General features: G+C 37.6%; 1 protein-coding gene across 1 annotated transcript in view; it reads right to left on the reverse strand.

Annotated features, from left to right (window-relative positions):
- Positions 1-550: 550 nt before the first annotated feature.
- Positions 551-14,104, reverse strand: part of MAL2 (mal, T cell differentiation protein 2) — a 422,980-nt gene continuing 409,426 nt past the window's right edge. The window contains exon 4 of the mRNA XM_044066925.1: positions 551-2,205. Within this exon, the coding sequence (XP_043922860.1) occupies positions 2,134-2,205 (72 nt within the window). The 3' untranslated portion in view covers positions 551-2,133. The remainder of the gene's footprint in view (positions 2,206-14,104) is intronic.

The following is a 14,104-nucleotide window of genomic DNA, read 5'->3' on the forward strand; positions in this document are numbered from 1 at the left end:
AAACCATTTCCCTTTTTCATTTGGGTTTTTCTGGTTTTCTTGCACTTCTACAGCACTTCTCTGACATAAGTATTGTCTGAACTGGCCAATAATGAGTTTAGTTTATTTAAAACACTTTAACCATCCATTTGTATTTCTTAACTGTTTCTTATGATAGGGGTGTTTACCAGAACGTGTACGTCATCTGCTCTGGCTCATTCTCCAACTAAAAATAATTTCCAGGGCAGTTATGCAGTAAAATACAAGACATGGTTCAACAGAGAGTGACAGTACAACTGTGAATATGCTTATTTCATTTTGATGCAGAACAGAATCAGCCTTTCCTAATTTCTTATAGAATATTAATTGCTATGTAACTGATGCAGATATTAAAATCACACTGAATTTCTAAGACTATAACAACTTTTATCTTCTTGATGACAGATTACTGTATTTTTGCAATCATTCACCCCAGAAATGTATTGGTTACAAAATGCAATTTACTCGGCTATCACTTCATTCCAACTCATTGAATATTTAATTTCCCAAAAAAAATCACAGAATTCAAGAAAAATTTTGATAAAAAAAAAATTTACTTAAACATTTTGGCAACAGTAACAATAAACATTTTTCTTAGTGTTACATACAGTTCTCAATAGTGTAGACACTAGTACGATGTAAAACGATCATTATCAGTTACAGTCTGATAATCATGAATACTTGTGTATGCACAAATACTGTAGAAATAATTTATCACAAAATCTAAACTGAAAAAATACATGAATGATGATGCACATACAGTTTAAAATCTGCAGCTTCATACAATTTCCATTTAAGTCAGTTTGAATGCACGTGTGCAATGATCTATTCTGTTACATAGCTGATAGGCACTCTACACCAAATGATGACCTACTTATTTCAGCTAACAGAGATTCATTCATCAGGACAGAAGTACTGAGGTAGGACACACTATAAAACTATATGTCATTTTTCCCTATATTTTACGACGTGACCACAGCCACCTTGTGAATTTCTGTATTTAAAACTGCAACAAGTTTTACTTAAAAATACAGAGTTTCTTAAAGTAAAACATCTAAAAAATTTTTAATCAGGCTGAATGCTATTATATGCTAATAGAACAGGTACATTCATAACTAATTTTCAAGAAACAAATACATACTATATACAGCATAATCACATTTGCATAAAACTGTACAACTAAAGCTTTACCTTTGTAACCTAGGAAAGCCTTTACAAACCTGTTGGCTCTCTTCCTGTTAGAACTGTCCCAATCACCTAAGCAATGTAAATACTACTGTTTATTAAGATTATACTTTTTAAAATATATTCAGAGATAGTCAACAAAATTTGCAACCAGCAAGGAAGCAGTCATTTAAGTGACATGAATATTTTGGCACTGGTACTGTCACAGTGCTAGCCAAATCTCTCTGGTCAAGCAACAGGACCAGTGAATGGCAGCAAGGGCATGTTTGTAATAAAGAAGCACTTCTCTCTCTAGGGAGCAATGCCTCTTACTGAAGTTTTGGCCTGTGCTTTCAACAAATGCAATCTTCATCAGATGTATATCCAGGGGAACACTGCAGGGGCTTTTGCCTCCTTTGTACAAATGACAAAAGCCTGTTGTCTGCCATACTGTGGTTTTCATCAATACACGAGCGCACACACACACACACACACACACACACACACACACACACACACACACACACACACGATTTAACAGGTCCACAGCTCTCAATTCTTCTATTAAAAGCCCAAATATAATGAAGGCAAAGATGTCCCGCTCAGAGATGTAGTTTATATTTTAACATCATTCACTCTGCAGTAAAATAATTTGCATGGTTATTCATTTTATAAAAAGTAAAATGTTGATAAATGTGATTACAAGTTCTGTTGAATGAGTTAAAACTCTTTGTTTAGCCAACCCCCACCCTACACACCTTTATGAGGGATATTTTAAGGCAAAATCATTAAACTTGAGTATTGCAATCAATCTAGGTGTACCCTCTCTTTTGTGGCCTACAACATCTGCCACGTTAAAAACAAAACATGAAGTAATGACAGCCTATGTGAACTGGAAGATAAACTTTGTTGACAAAATAAATTGTGATTTTTTTTAATTAAATTTTTTTATCACATTTTCCATCGCCGTAAACCGAGGAATGTACTGCAGCCATAGCACGCTGTTGTGAAGAAAGCAAAAATCTGAAAAAGAATAAAGAATGGTCAGAAAAAGTAATCATGTCATTATGCAAGTATAAATAACATGGCCATAAACTATTTCATATAAACACACACATATAAATAAATAGTTCTGTGTGCATTTCAAAATTCAGTGTCATGCTCAAAATTAGGGTTTCTTGGTATATACAACCTTGGTCCCTTGTAATAAAAAATATGATATTGCCCAAACATTTACTGCAGCTGCTGTAATCACTTCATCACACTATGCGTTAGATAATATCATATCCACTCTCTCGCACGAACTGTACATTGCCACACTATAGGTTTACTCTCCCAGTTACCTCAGATCGAGTCTACAGATTAAAGATAAAGTCATTGATAATAAAGCCTTTACAGAAACCATATTTGCTATGCCTTAATGATTACAATAAAGTTATATGTCCATTATCCATTCCACAAAGGGTCTTCAAAGGCTGGGGGATGGGGGGGGGGTCAAGGATAAATGAAAATGGACAACACAGATGGAATGTTATGGTAAGTACATAACTTCTTTATCTGATGATGTCTTTTTTTCATTTTATCCTCGACATATGGGGCAGTCTCTCCAGCTACCTTAGACCTAGGGAGGACTTATGGAAGGACATTCCTGAGCACCACTGAACCAAAGGATGTTCTTTCCTTGGAGTCAGTAATAAAGGTATGGAGAGAAGCCCATGTTGCTGCTGCACGGACATCATCCATTAAAGCTCTGGATTGGAAATCTGCTGAAGTGGCTAGAGATCTTGTAGAATGTACCTTAACAGGCATAGGCAAATCAATTTTCTTCTTGTTATAGATGAAGGATATGCAATCCTTGAACCATCTGTCTAAGGTCACCTTGCTTATTGATTTACCAGATCTTGCACTTGAAAAGGACTCTATGGTTGATCAGATTTTATGTCTTTTGCTCTGTGTAGATAAAAATGTAATTGTCTGTGAACATCTAACAAATGCAAACAGTATTCACATTTCTTTGTAAAATTGGGAAAGAATACTGGTAAATTAATAGTATGATTGATATTAATATTTCTGATACTACCTTAGGTAGAAAAGTGGGATTTGTCCTTACGGAAACTTCTTTGTGAAAAATCAGATAAGGTGGTCCACATGATAAGCCTTGTATTTCTGAAATCCTTCTGGCAGAGGCTATTGCCACCAAAAATAAAGTTTTCCATGATAAATACTTTAGATCAGTCTGCAGATGGTTCGAATAGGGAATGTACAATGGCTTGCAACGCCAGACTTAGATCCCAAGGTGGAGTAGGAGCCTTAAAAGGAAGTTTCAACAATAGTGTCCCTTTTCAAAAAGGTTTACAAAGTTTATGAGAAGCCAAGGAATGTTCTTCCAAGTCATTATGGAAATTTGAAATTGCAGATAGTTGAATTTTATTGGTGGATGGGGAAGCTCCTGCATTGCAAAGAGAAGCTAGGAAATCTAAAATGTTATCAATAGATGTAGAAAAGGGGCCAATACCCCTTTCAAGAGCCCAAAAGGTAAATCTGTTCCATTTACTAGTACAGAGTTTACAGGTAGAAGGCTTATGATAAGTTAGGAGAATGACATACCAGGGAAAAAAGGTTAGCTCACCTGGCAATCAATGGAACTGGAGAAACCACACTGTCAGCCTGAGGTTCAGAATGTTTGGATGAACTAATCCCTCTGGATGGGACAGAAGGTCTGGAGCCGGGTCCCATGTCCAAGGTCTTTGAATCAGATAAGGCCAAAGAAAGGGGAACTGCATCTGTCAAGGGCAATAAAGTGCAATAAGGATTACTTTTTTGCTCTTCAGCCTGAGTGCTTTCTGTAAGAATTTTGGGATTAGTTGCATCGGGGAAAGGTATAGAAGTCCAGAGGGCCAAGTGTAGAGAACAGCATCTCTTGGTGACTTCCATGGAGGGGGAATCATGGCAAAGTAGTTGCTGCACTTGTTGTTCAGAGGCAAGGCAAAAAAGTTACAGAAAGGCTGGCCCTACTGATGGAAAATCATTTCCGTTACTTTTGGATTGAGAGACCAGTCGTGAGGCAGGAGAATACATCTGCTCAGTTTGTTTGTTATCACACTGTAACTCCCCAAAATATGCACTGCTATCAGAAAGCAGTTGGAAGAGATCACCCACTGCCACACACTGAGTGCTTCTCGACAAAGGGGGGTAAGATTTGGTTCCTCCCTGTTTGTTGATGTACCAAACTACTGACATATTGTCTGTCTGAACAGCAGTTGTTCCCACAGGAAGATCGGTTTGAAAGGCTTGCAATGCTAACATTGATATGCACTGTTGGCTTCTAAGGGGGATCAACTGTCACGGACAGTTTTGCCCAGAAAATGCCTCCCCTACCCTATCTAGGAGGTGCCTGTGGCCACTAAGACCTTAGGTTCTGGAAGGACAAAGGGGTGGCTCAGGAGGATTGCTCTAGAATGTATCCACAAAGCTAGATAATTTCTACAATGATTGGTGATCAAAATCTGGTCTGGTACAGCACTGACCATTGAGATGCAAGCAGCCACTGTAGAATTCCCATGTGATATCTTGCTAGGGGATCTACAGTTATTGCTGCTGCCACACAACCTAGAGCCTCTAAAATTAGATGAGTGGGTACTTTCTTGCTGTGGATTATTTTTTGAGCCTGTATTTTGCTTTTCTAAAATCTCATGGGAGGATAGTATGCTACAGATGTTGTTTTATTTAGTACTGCCCCTATAAAGTCTAGACTCAGTTAAGAGTCTGTTGAGATTTTTCGTAATTTATAGTTATTCCTAAATATGCACAGGTCTGGAGAACATAATACCTTGCTTTTATCAATCGATGCCTGGTCAGAGTGGTAATAAGCTAGTCATCCAAGTATGAAAACACCAGGTATCCTTGCAGTGTCAAGTGAGCTGTTGCTACTACTGCCATACATATGGTGAAAACCCTGGGGCTGTGGTGAGACCAAAGGGCAGCGCTCTGAATTGGTAACGACGGGCTCCCAGCCAGAAGCACATGCTGTACATCAATTGAGCACATTCAGTCAACCTTTTCCAAAAATGGAAGAATGGACTGTACTGTGACCATGCAGAATTTTATCTGAAATGATTTGTTCAACATACTGAGATCCAAAATTGGTCTCCAGTCCCCTGCCTTTTTTGGCACTAAAAAGAATCTTGAGTAAATTCTGGATTTTTTCTGGTCTGGTGGAACTTCTTGGATGACTTTTCTCTAGCAGTTATTAAATTTCTAGAAGTGATGGTTCCCTCTGACTGGGTGAAACTTTTTTTTGCATAAGAGAGGGGATATAAAGAAAAGGGTATGGTATAACCTTTGGAAATAATGCTCTACACCCAAGAATCTGTAGTTATATTTAGCCAGGCATTTTGGTGCAGGGATAAGTGTTCCTCAACTGCCTCCAGAGGAAGACAATCAGGCCTCCTATCAGGAATGCTGAAAGGCCTTACCTGGGATGGAATCCCTGAAGCCTGGTTCTTTGGATCACCTCTGCCATATGGATAGCTTCTTCCATTATAGTCCCCCCGCCCCTGGGAGAACTGGCTCTACATGTGTTCTGGAAAGGCCCTTGGAACTTTTTGAACAATGTCTCTCCACTGCTCCTCAGATTCCTGGAAAGGGATCTTTGGGGAATGGAAAAACGTACACTCAAAACAGAAAAGGTCTTACCATCCTTCTTACACCTGGATAATGTCTCTCTAACTTTTGGGTCAAACAGAGACGATCTGTCAAAGGGTGAAATGACTAATGAAGACTTAACTGGCTCTACAAAGTCATATAGATGCAACAGGCATGTCTCCTTATGGCTATACCTGAACATGCCACTCTGGTGGTCTCTTCAGCTGCATGCCCAATGGATGTCACGGATGAGTTTAACAGACTCCAGGATAGACAACTGGGAAGCCAACTTTATCTTGGACTCCCTCAGTAGCAGCTCCTGCCAGGGTTTCTGATAGCTCCTTGATCAGATCCCTTTAAAGTCTGATAAAATGTGTCAAGAAATTCAAAGATCTTAAGGCGAAGGTCAAAGTATAAACCTTTCACGCCTGCTGAGAGATCAACTGAATAGCTCATTAGCAGGCAGAATCACCCAAGAGGTAGACGGATGAGTACTAAAAACCTGCAGGTAATCCGATTCCTCTGAGGAAGGATTCTCAGACTTCAAATCACCCCTCTATTTCAATATTTCTAGGATGTCTCCAAAGGAGACCACTAGGGGCTGACCCTGGGGACCCTTCTCCCTTCATCAATGGAAGGAAAGAGCAGGTTTGCCATAATGGTTAAAGTCTTTACCTCATAGACACAAGGTATAAGGTTTGAGTCTGACCTCTAGTTATTAGCTAGGTTTAAAATGGCCCTTCAGGGCAGTTAGCTTAGTACTTATCTAGGAATATCTATGAAAATATGAAAATTACTGTCTTCCATGATCAATTCCAGTGGGGATTCTAAGTGTTTACTCTTACACTTCTTCTGAAGAACCTCCTCAGGGGGATAGACTGGTGAGGTATCAAAAGACAAAAGAATCTGTATCTCGGTTTCCTGAAGATTTGGCACTCGCTGCCCTAGTCGAGACACAGGTCGAATAACTGAGTGTGAGGAAGATATTTGCTCCAAGGTGGAAGGGGCCGACTGAGTGACTGCAGTAGACAAGGCTCTCTCCATTGTCTCAAAGGCTGGCCTCCAAAGATGGAAGGGAAAGATGGCTCCGAAAAAATTGGAGTTGACCCAGGGTCCTCAGAGCAGACAGGGCAGATAAGGCTCTGAGAAGTCTCTGGATCTGAAAGAACCAAAGAACTCATAGCAATAACAGGTTCCAAGCGAAGAGAAATCTCCGTAACCAATACAGTCAGCGCCAGATGACAGAGCTGGAAACTAATACCTTGGAGGAGATCAGAAGAAGAGTAGTTAAAGGGGCGAAGGAAGGTTTGGCTCCTGAACCCTTACAGGTCACAGCTGAAGGGAGACCTGCATATTCTCTCGCCCACAGAATTTTATTCACCAGTCTCTCCACGTTGACTTCTGTATGACTTTTGGTGGAACAGATGGACAGAGAGGGTGATTTAGGCCTTTGCAGAAAAACTTCAGGTAATTCACCCACAAAAGGATTGACTGAAAGGGAGTAAATTGCCCTAGGCAGAATTTCTTGCTCAACTGTATTAATATTCTATTCTGTGACGATGTATCCAGTGTTGAGGAAGAACCAGCAAGCAATAATTCTTCAAAGACTGAAGTTGCTGGCATACCGAAGACTTCTGTGTCAAAATCTTAGAATCGGTGCCGATGATTTTTCTGGAACCAAAGCCTTAGACCTGGTAACCAACAGATCCAAAGGGCTTTTAGGAACTGAGGATCTAGGTTTTTTTTACTTGTTGGTGCAGAAGTAGATGATGGTACCGACAGACCTCTCTTTTTAGCCCTTTCCAAGGAAGAGGAGGAGGAAGATGAAGAAACATCAGTTTTACTTTTGTCGTGGCCTCTCCAAAGGCAGAAAGAATGAAACCTTTTAGGATTAACTTATTTTTCCTTTCAACATGGGCCCTATGAATAAAATCATGGCAAATGCTGCAATCTTCTTGTAGATGAACTAGGCACAAATGATAAATTCATCAAAAGGTGTTAATCCAAGAGTGGAATCTTATGGCCACACTTCTGGCATTACTTGAAGCAAGTGGGACCTTTGGGGTTTTCAGCCACAACAAAAAAGGCTGGTAAGAAGCACACACCACACTTACACCAAAAGGAGAGGTCAGAACGCACACTCAAAGGATACTAAATAGTAAATATTTTTGCGAAGGAAAGAACAGTAAGAATAAGAAAGAAAAGGACTATCAACAATGACAGTACAAGGTACACTGAAGTGTACAGAAAGGGAAAGATAAAAAAACAACAAGGGTATGATATAGTAAGATAGTGATCAAAGAGTATTTAGAACAAAAAAACAGGAATTACAAGGCAATATTAACAGAAAGAGAGAAAAATCTGAAGAGAAAATACTAGAAAAATTTACTTGGCTCGAGAGCTATGGCGAAGGCTTCTGTCTAGAAAAGCAGCAAACGAGATCTGAGGTAACTGGGAGAGTAGTGATTGTGGGTAGAGGTGAAGCTTGAAGGTTTCTGGCCTGCACAAGTTGTAGTAATGGCAGAGTCGGTTCCGATATTGGACCTGACCCCATATGTCAAGGATAAAATGCAAACTGACAAAATCAGATCATATCAACCCTCTTGCACAGACTGTACACTGCCACACTACAAGTTAAATAACATCATATCCACCCTCTCGCACAGACTGTGCACTGCCACCTTGTGTGTTAAATAACATCATATCCACCCTCTCGCACAGACTGTGCACTGTCACACTATGTGGTAGATAACATCACGTCCACAGTCTAACACATGGATCCACTTCATGTTTCTTCATGGCATTTTGCATCACAATATCCCAGTCACAGCAGCTCACAAAACAACATAGGTACACACACACACAGATAACTTGCTAATAACAGAGTAAGACAATTAAAGCCAGCACACAGATAGAAAAAAAAAAAAAACTGCTACTTTAATTTTTTTGATTGCTATAATCTACACTGATCAGTGTCCTTTACATCCTACCTTCCCTTTTCACTGATAAGATTAAGAAAGCTTCTGCATGGTTTAAGGTAATCACATCCCTACATATCAGTTTATTATTGACTAGGCACTGTTTTCCTAGAATGCTGAACACGCAGCTCTTCATAGGTTTATATGTAGTTACTAGGCATAAACAACTGAGGAGTCTAGCCCAATTTTCTAACTGTCCCCAGTTTACTGTCTGGTTAAATGACTTGCTCAAGGTTACACGGCTGGCAAACAAAAATCTGGGGGGGGGGGGTCAAATCATGAACCATAGGAAGCAGCCTGTTAACAGGTCTAAGCCTTGATCATCTAACTGCCAGAATACACTGGCTCCTTCCACTTTTATTGCAGCAGGCTGACATTAACCCAAGTGCCTGTCCCGTTTGTCCCATAACATACGCACACAGTATTATCCGTAACAAAAAAAAAATAAAGTACTGTCAGCTGAAATTACTTTTGATTGTAATGATTATGACCTTATTATTTCTGTACATATATGTATATCTGTATTTCACAATATCTCTGAACATCTTGTAATATATTACAAACATATCAATTGCTGTTTGCTATGAATAACAAATCAGTGCACGGTTTTAAATAAATTAGTCTAAAGCCTGTTTATTCAGAACATCATATATTGAATTACATGATATAATCTCTTCCTGCTGGTAGAACAAATGTCTTTCAGTTTTCTCATGTCAGTCAGGCTCTTCTATCTCAAAGTTAGAAACTTTTTTGGTAAGCTTTTTGTTATAAACATGTTCAACTAGACCTCTACAACAAACCTAGTACACACAATAAATAACAGCTGTGGTTCATTTATATATGAAACTGTTATAAAACTGGTAAGTCTTCAGTTTCTGATTGCTGTTGCTTATTTAATGGTAATAGAAAACATGTTGTTTATCTCTAAATTACAGAACTTTCATTTAGTTAGCGCCGGATATAATGTAAGCTGCTCTACAGGTAATCGAATAATTCAAATAAGATGCTTGTTTTTGTTTTGTCCAGGTACATTCTATGGTTCCGACAGGTAACTTTTCCCCACTGGGTACATGGGTTAAATAATGGAAACAAAACAGACCTCAAGTACAAGATGACCTTTTTCCCTTTGGACCTGAAGTATGAGAGGAATTTTTCAATTTTAGTTCTAGGAACAGCACAAAACACTGGAATAGCTAGCTACAGCTTTGCTAATATGCATTTGCATTATGGCATCAGAGAACAAGAAAATAAGTGGGGAAAGTGCAAGCAAATGCTAAAATACACAAATATTTAAGAATACAAGGTAAAATGTAGCATACGTATTTCATTGGCAATTGCTTTGATTTGTGCGGAGATTCACACACACACACACATATATATATATATATATATATATATATATATATATATATATACATATATATACATATACATATATATATATATATATATATTATACACATACACACACACACACACACACACACACATATATATATATTATACACATACACACACATATATATTGTCTCATCAAACACTGAATACTTATAGGAGTGAAGCACAAAAAAAATTAGCATTTTAGACGAACTGAAATGATTGAAAATATTAATATGTTTTGCAGGGGGCACCCCTACACTCCCTGCTAATTAGATATACATATTCCGAGATCAAACAACAGTGGGGTAAAGGCAAATTCCTCTACTTTGCTGCACTGCAAACTCATCATACAAAACGCTGCCTGCTAGACTTCCACTGAAAAGAACTCTCAATCATTTGAGGGTTTGCTATTATTTACACCTGCAAAAAGCATTCATTATTTTGATCTGGAACTAATATATATGTCATTAGCTATGGCCAGAATATGCATTAGCTCCAACTGAAACATTTTTTTTGGGGGGGTGTAATGTAGGTGCACTATGACTTCTAGCCTCTTCCTTGAAATGGTTCCTTATAATGCACTCGTACATCTCAGCTGCTATGATTTATGCATAGTACTGTGATTTTTATCCTAAAATGTTGCCTTGCTTCTCCAGGATTCACTGAATAACTTCGCAAAGATAAGGTAGATGTACCGCTAATTAAGTGATACAAATCTCTAAAAAAACTCTTTTCAACTCACCATATGGTATCTACCACAAAATGTTCTATTCTGAAAATTATTCTGAAAAATAAAAAAAAAAATGCTTCTCTTTCTGACTCTGGGCTCTGATTTTTAAAGGGCACTGCTATAATTTTCCATGGTTAGAGGTTGAGAGCGCATACTGTCCATTTTGCTGAATCATTAATTTTCTTAATAAAGAATCAGACTAACAAAACAACAAGTGGGGATATATGGCTGCCCTGGCTAGATGAAGCTGGGTCGCTTCTGCAAAATAGTTAAGCTTAATTGTGTTATTCAGTATCTGCACTAAGGAATTAGAAATATTGTATTTTAGCTAGATATGCAAGCTTATTTACAAATATGCTTATCTACAATGGAAAACTGACAAATGCGATTTATTTTGTATAACAAATGTTATAAAATATTCTTGTGTCACAATTTCTTATGCACTTATTTATCTTTACTTTTTTGCTTGCATCAAAGATGCATGCTCTTTTCTTTTGTTATATGAAATATTGTGTTTTAATTAAAAAGAGAGCATGAAAAGTGAATGTGATTTAGGCATAACAAGAGCAAAAAATATACGAGTGCAGAGTGCAGTTGGGTGCAGTAAAATATAAAGTAAGACTACAAATAGAAACTGCACACAACCTACAAAGCAGAAACTTTAATATGTAACAAAATTAAAATAGGGTTAGTGCTTTCACGACTAATAGGCCGCTTCATCAGACAATAATAAAGCTAAAACCATTTGTTTATATAGTGCTCTGCATATATATTGTGGTACAATTAGGCATTTAAAGAAATAAATACTCATCATAAGCATCTGAGAATAAAACTTTTGTAAAACAATAAATACTGAAGTCCATGTATAATAGATTAACAAGTAGATAAATATATATTTAAAAGTATCTAAAAATGTCAAAAATATTTTACAGAAAGTATATAATACATATTTGTTTGTGTTTAAGAGGCCGTGCTTTTAAGAAAGGTTTCAGGGAGGACATATTATTTAAGCCAAGAGGTTTCTCTGCATTAAGCAGGAGAATCCATTTTTGTTCAGCAGCTTCTGTCCGATTTTATAGATAGTCACCTCTAATAGTATTGTCAATAATTTGTAAAACTAAAAACTTAAAAACATGAAGAATTCGTGTGCATGACATGAGTGGCCAGTGCATTAGTTGCTTTCTTATTTCTAATGTCTCGGTTATTATCTAAAATTCTATCTTTAAACAACCTGTTGGTTTTTCCCACATAATATGCATGGCATATTTGACAGAAAGCAAAATAAATAACATTTTCAGTTTTACAGTCAGCATAGTGGTGTAAGGAAATTTTAAAATGACAAGTGGGATGTGTATAAAAAGCATGACTATAAATATACTTACAAGCAGGACAATTTCTACATGAAAAAGTACCTATCCTACTAGAAATTAGTCCTGTAAAGTATGTTGATTTGTAACAAAGGTGCTGTTTAAGTGATTTGTTATTCTTAAAAGAAAATGATGGAATATTGCCAAATATATTCATAGAATTAGGAATGCAACTTAAAATATTCCAGTGTTTCTTAATAATACTGCAGTAACTATCAATATCACTAGAATATTGTAAAGTCACTCTAAATCTATCTAAGGAATGAGTTAAAGGTTTGGCTATTGTTTGTCTATCGCTGGCAGTATCAAAGAAAGGTTTGCATCGAGTAGATCTATATGTCCACACTTCTTCAATAATATTATCGATATCGCTTTCTGAATGTCCTCTCTCTATAAATTCAGATTTAAGTTCTACAAGAGCTTTACTAGCATTTATGTCATTATTATGCAACCGTAACACACTGAAAATTTGCCCTTTAAGGATATTTTTAGAAATATGTCTGGGATGCATACTCTTTTTATGGAGAAGGGAGTTCTTTTTTGTGGGCTTCTTGTAAATACTACTAGAAACATTGAGTTCTGATTTAGTAAGTAGCACATCAAGAAATTCAATCTGGCTATCAGAATGGTTACATGTAAATTTAAGAAAATGTGTAGTATTGTGCATAAATGTAACAAAATGATCCAATTCTACTAAGTCTCCTTTCCATAGCAAAACAAATGTCATCCACAAAGCACACATACCAAAGAATATGATCAAAGTATTGGTTAGTGGGTGTAAGAATATATGTATGTTCCCAATGTGCCAAGACAAGGTTGGCGTACTGGCACAGGCTGTGCCCATCGCTACGCCAAAGTTTTGTAAATATATATCATTTTCAAAAACAAAGATGTTGATTTCAAGCACAATTTCTAGAAGTGCACATATTAACACCACTTTAGTATTTAAAAGTTCTTCTTCTTTCGGCTTTTCCCGGTTAGGGGTCGCCACAGCAGATCACCTGTCTGCTCATGATTGGCAGTGGAGTTTTATGGTGTCGAGTTGCCAGCCTGGCACCCAACCTTCCACATAAGGCACACACATGCACGCACTCACACGTAGGGCCAATTTAGTGTGTCCAATCTTTGGGATGTGGGAGGAAACCGGAGCACCCAGAGGAAACCCACGCGACCACAGGGAGGACATGCAGACTCCACACAGAAGGCACCCCAGCTGAGGATCGAACCAAAGACCCTCTTGCTGTGAGGTGGCAACGCTAACTGCTGCACCACTGTGGCCGTCCATTTAAGAAACAGTTATTAACCATTAAAAATTCTCTAACCATGTCAATACCTGTATCATTAGGAATACATGTAAAAAGTGACTCAACATCTAATGTAACACACGTAGCTCCACCGAAAATAATCTTTTTGGATTTAATGGACCTACTACTTTGAACAGTGCATTTTCAATGACAGAAACTAATGGTTCGGAAGTTTTTTTTACAAATAAAAGACCCCCTACTGATCAAAGATCGCTCGCGAAACAGGTCAAGGAAAGGGAGTCTACAGCGGCTTGCAAGTACGGACAGAAATCAATCAATGATAAAAAGGAGATGCCAATAACCACAGGTTTGATATTTAACATTTCATCTACTAATTTTACCGATGAACAAACTTTATTACTAAACAAAGGTTTATCCTTTATTTCCTCAAAGAAGGCAGACCATGCTGAAATGCTTAAAGACTTAAGACTTTTAAAACTATTTTCTCTAACAGTAATGGTAATCCTACAAGTCTTTACAAAAAACCAAGTACATACAGCCAGATTATTGATCCTGTTG

Source organism: Protopterus annectens, chromosome 3.part1 (genome assembly GCF_019279795.1).
Source record: "Protopterus annectens isolate FY-2018-M chromosome 3.part1, PAN1.0, whole genome shotgun sequence".
Classification (NCBI taxonomy): Eukaryota; Metazoa; Chordata; order Ceratodontiformes; family Protopteridae; genus Protopterus; species Protopterus annectens.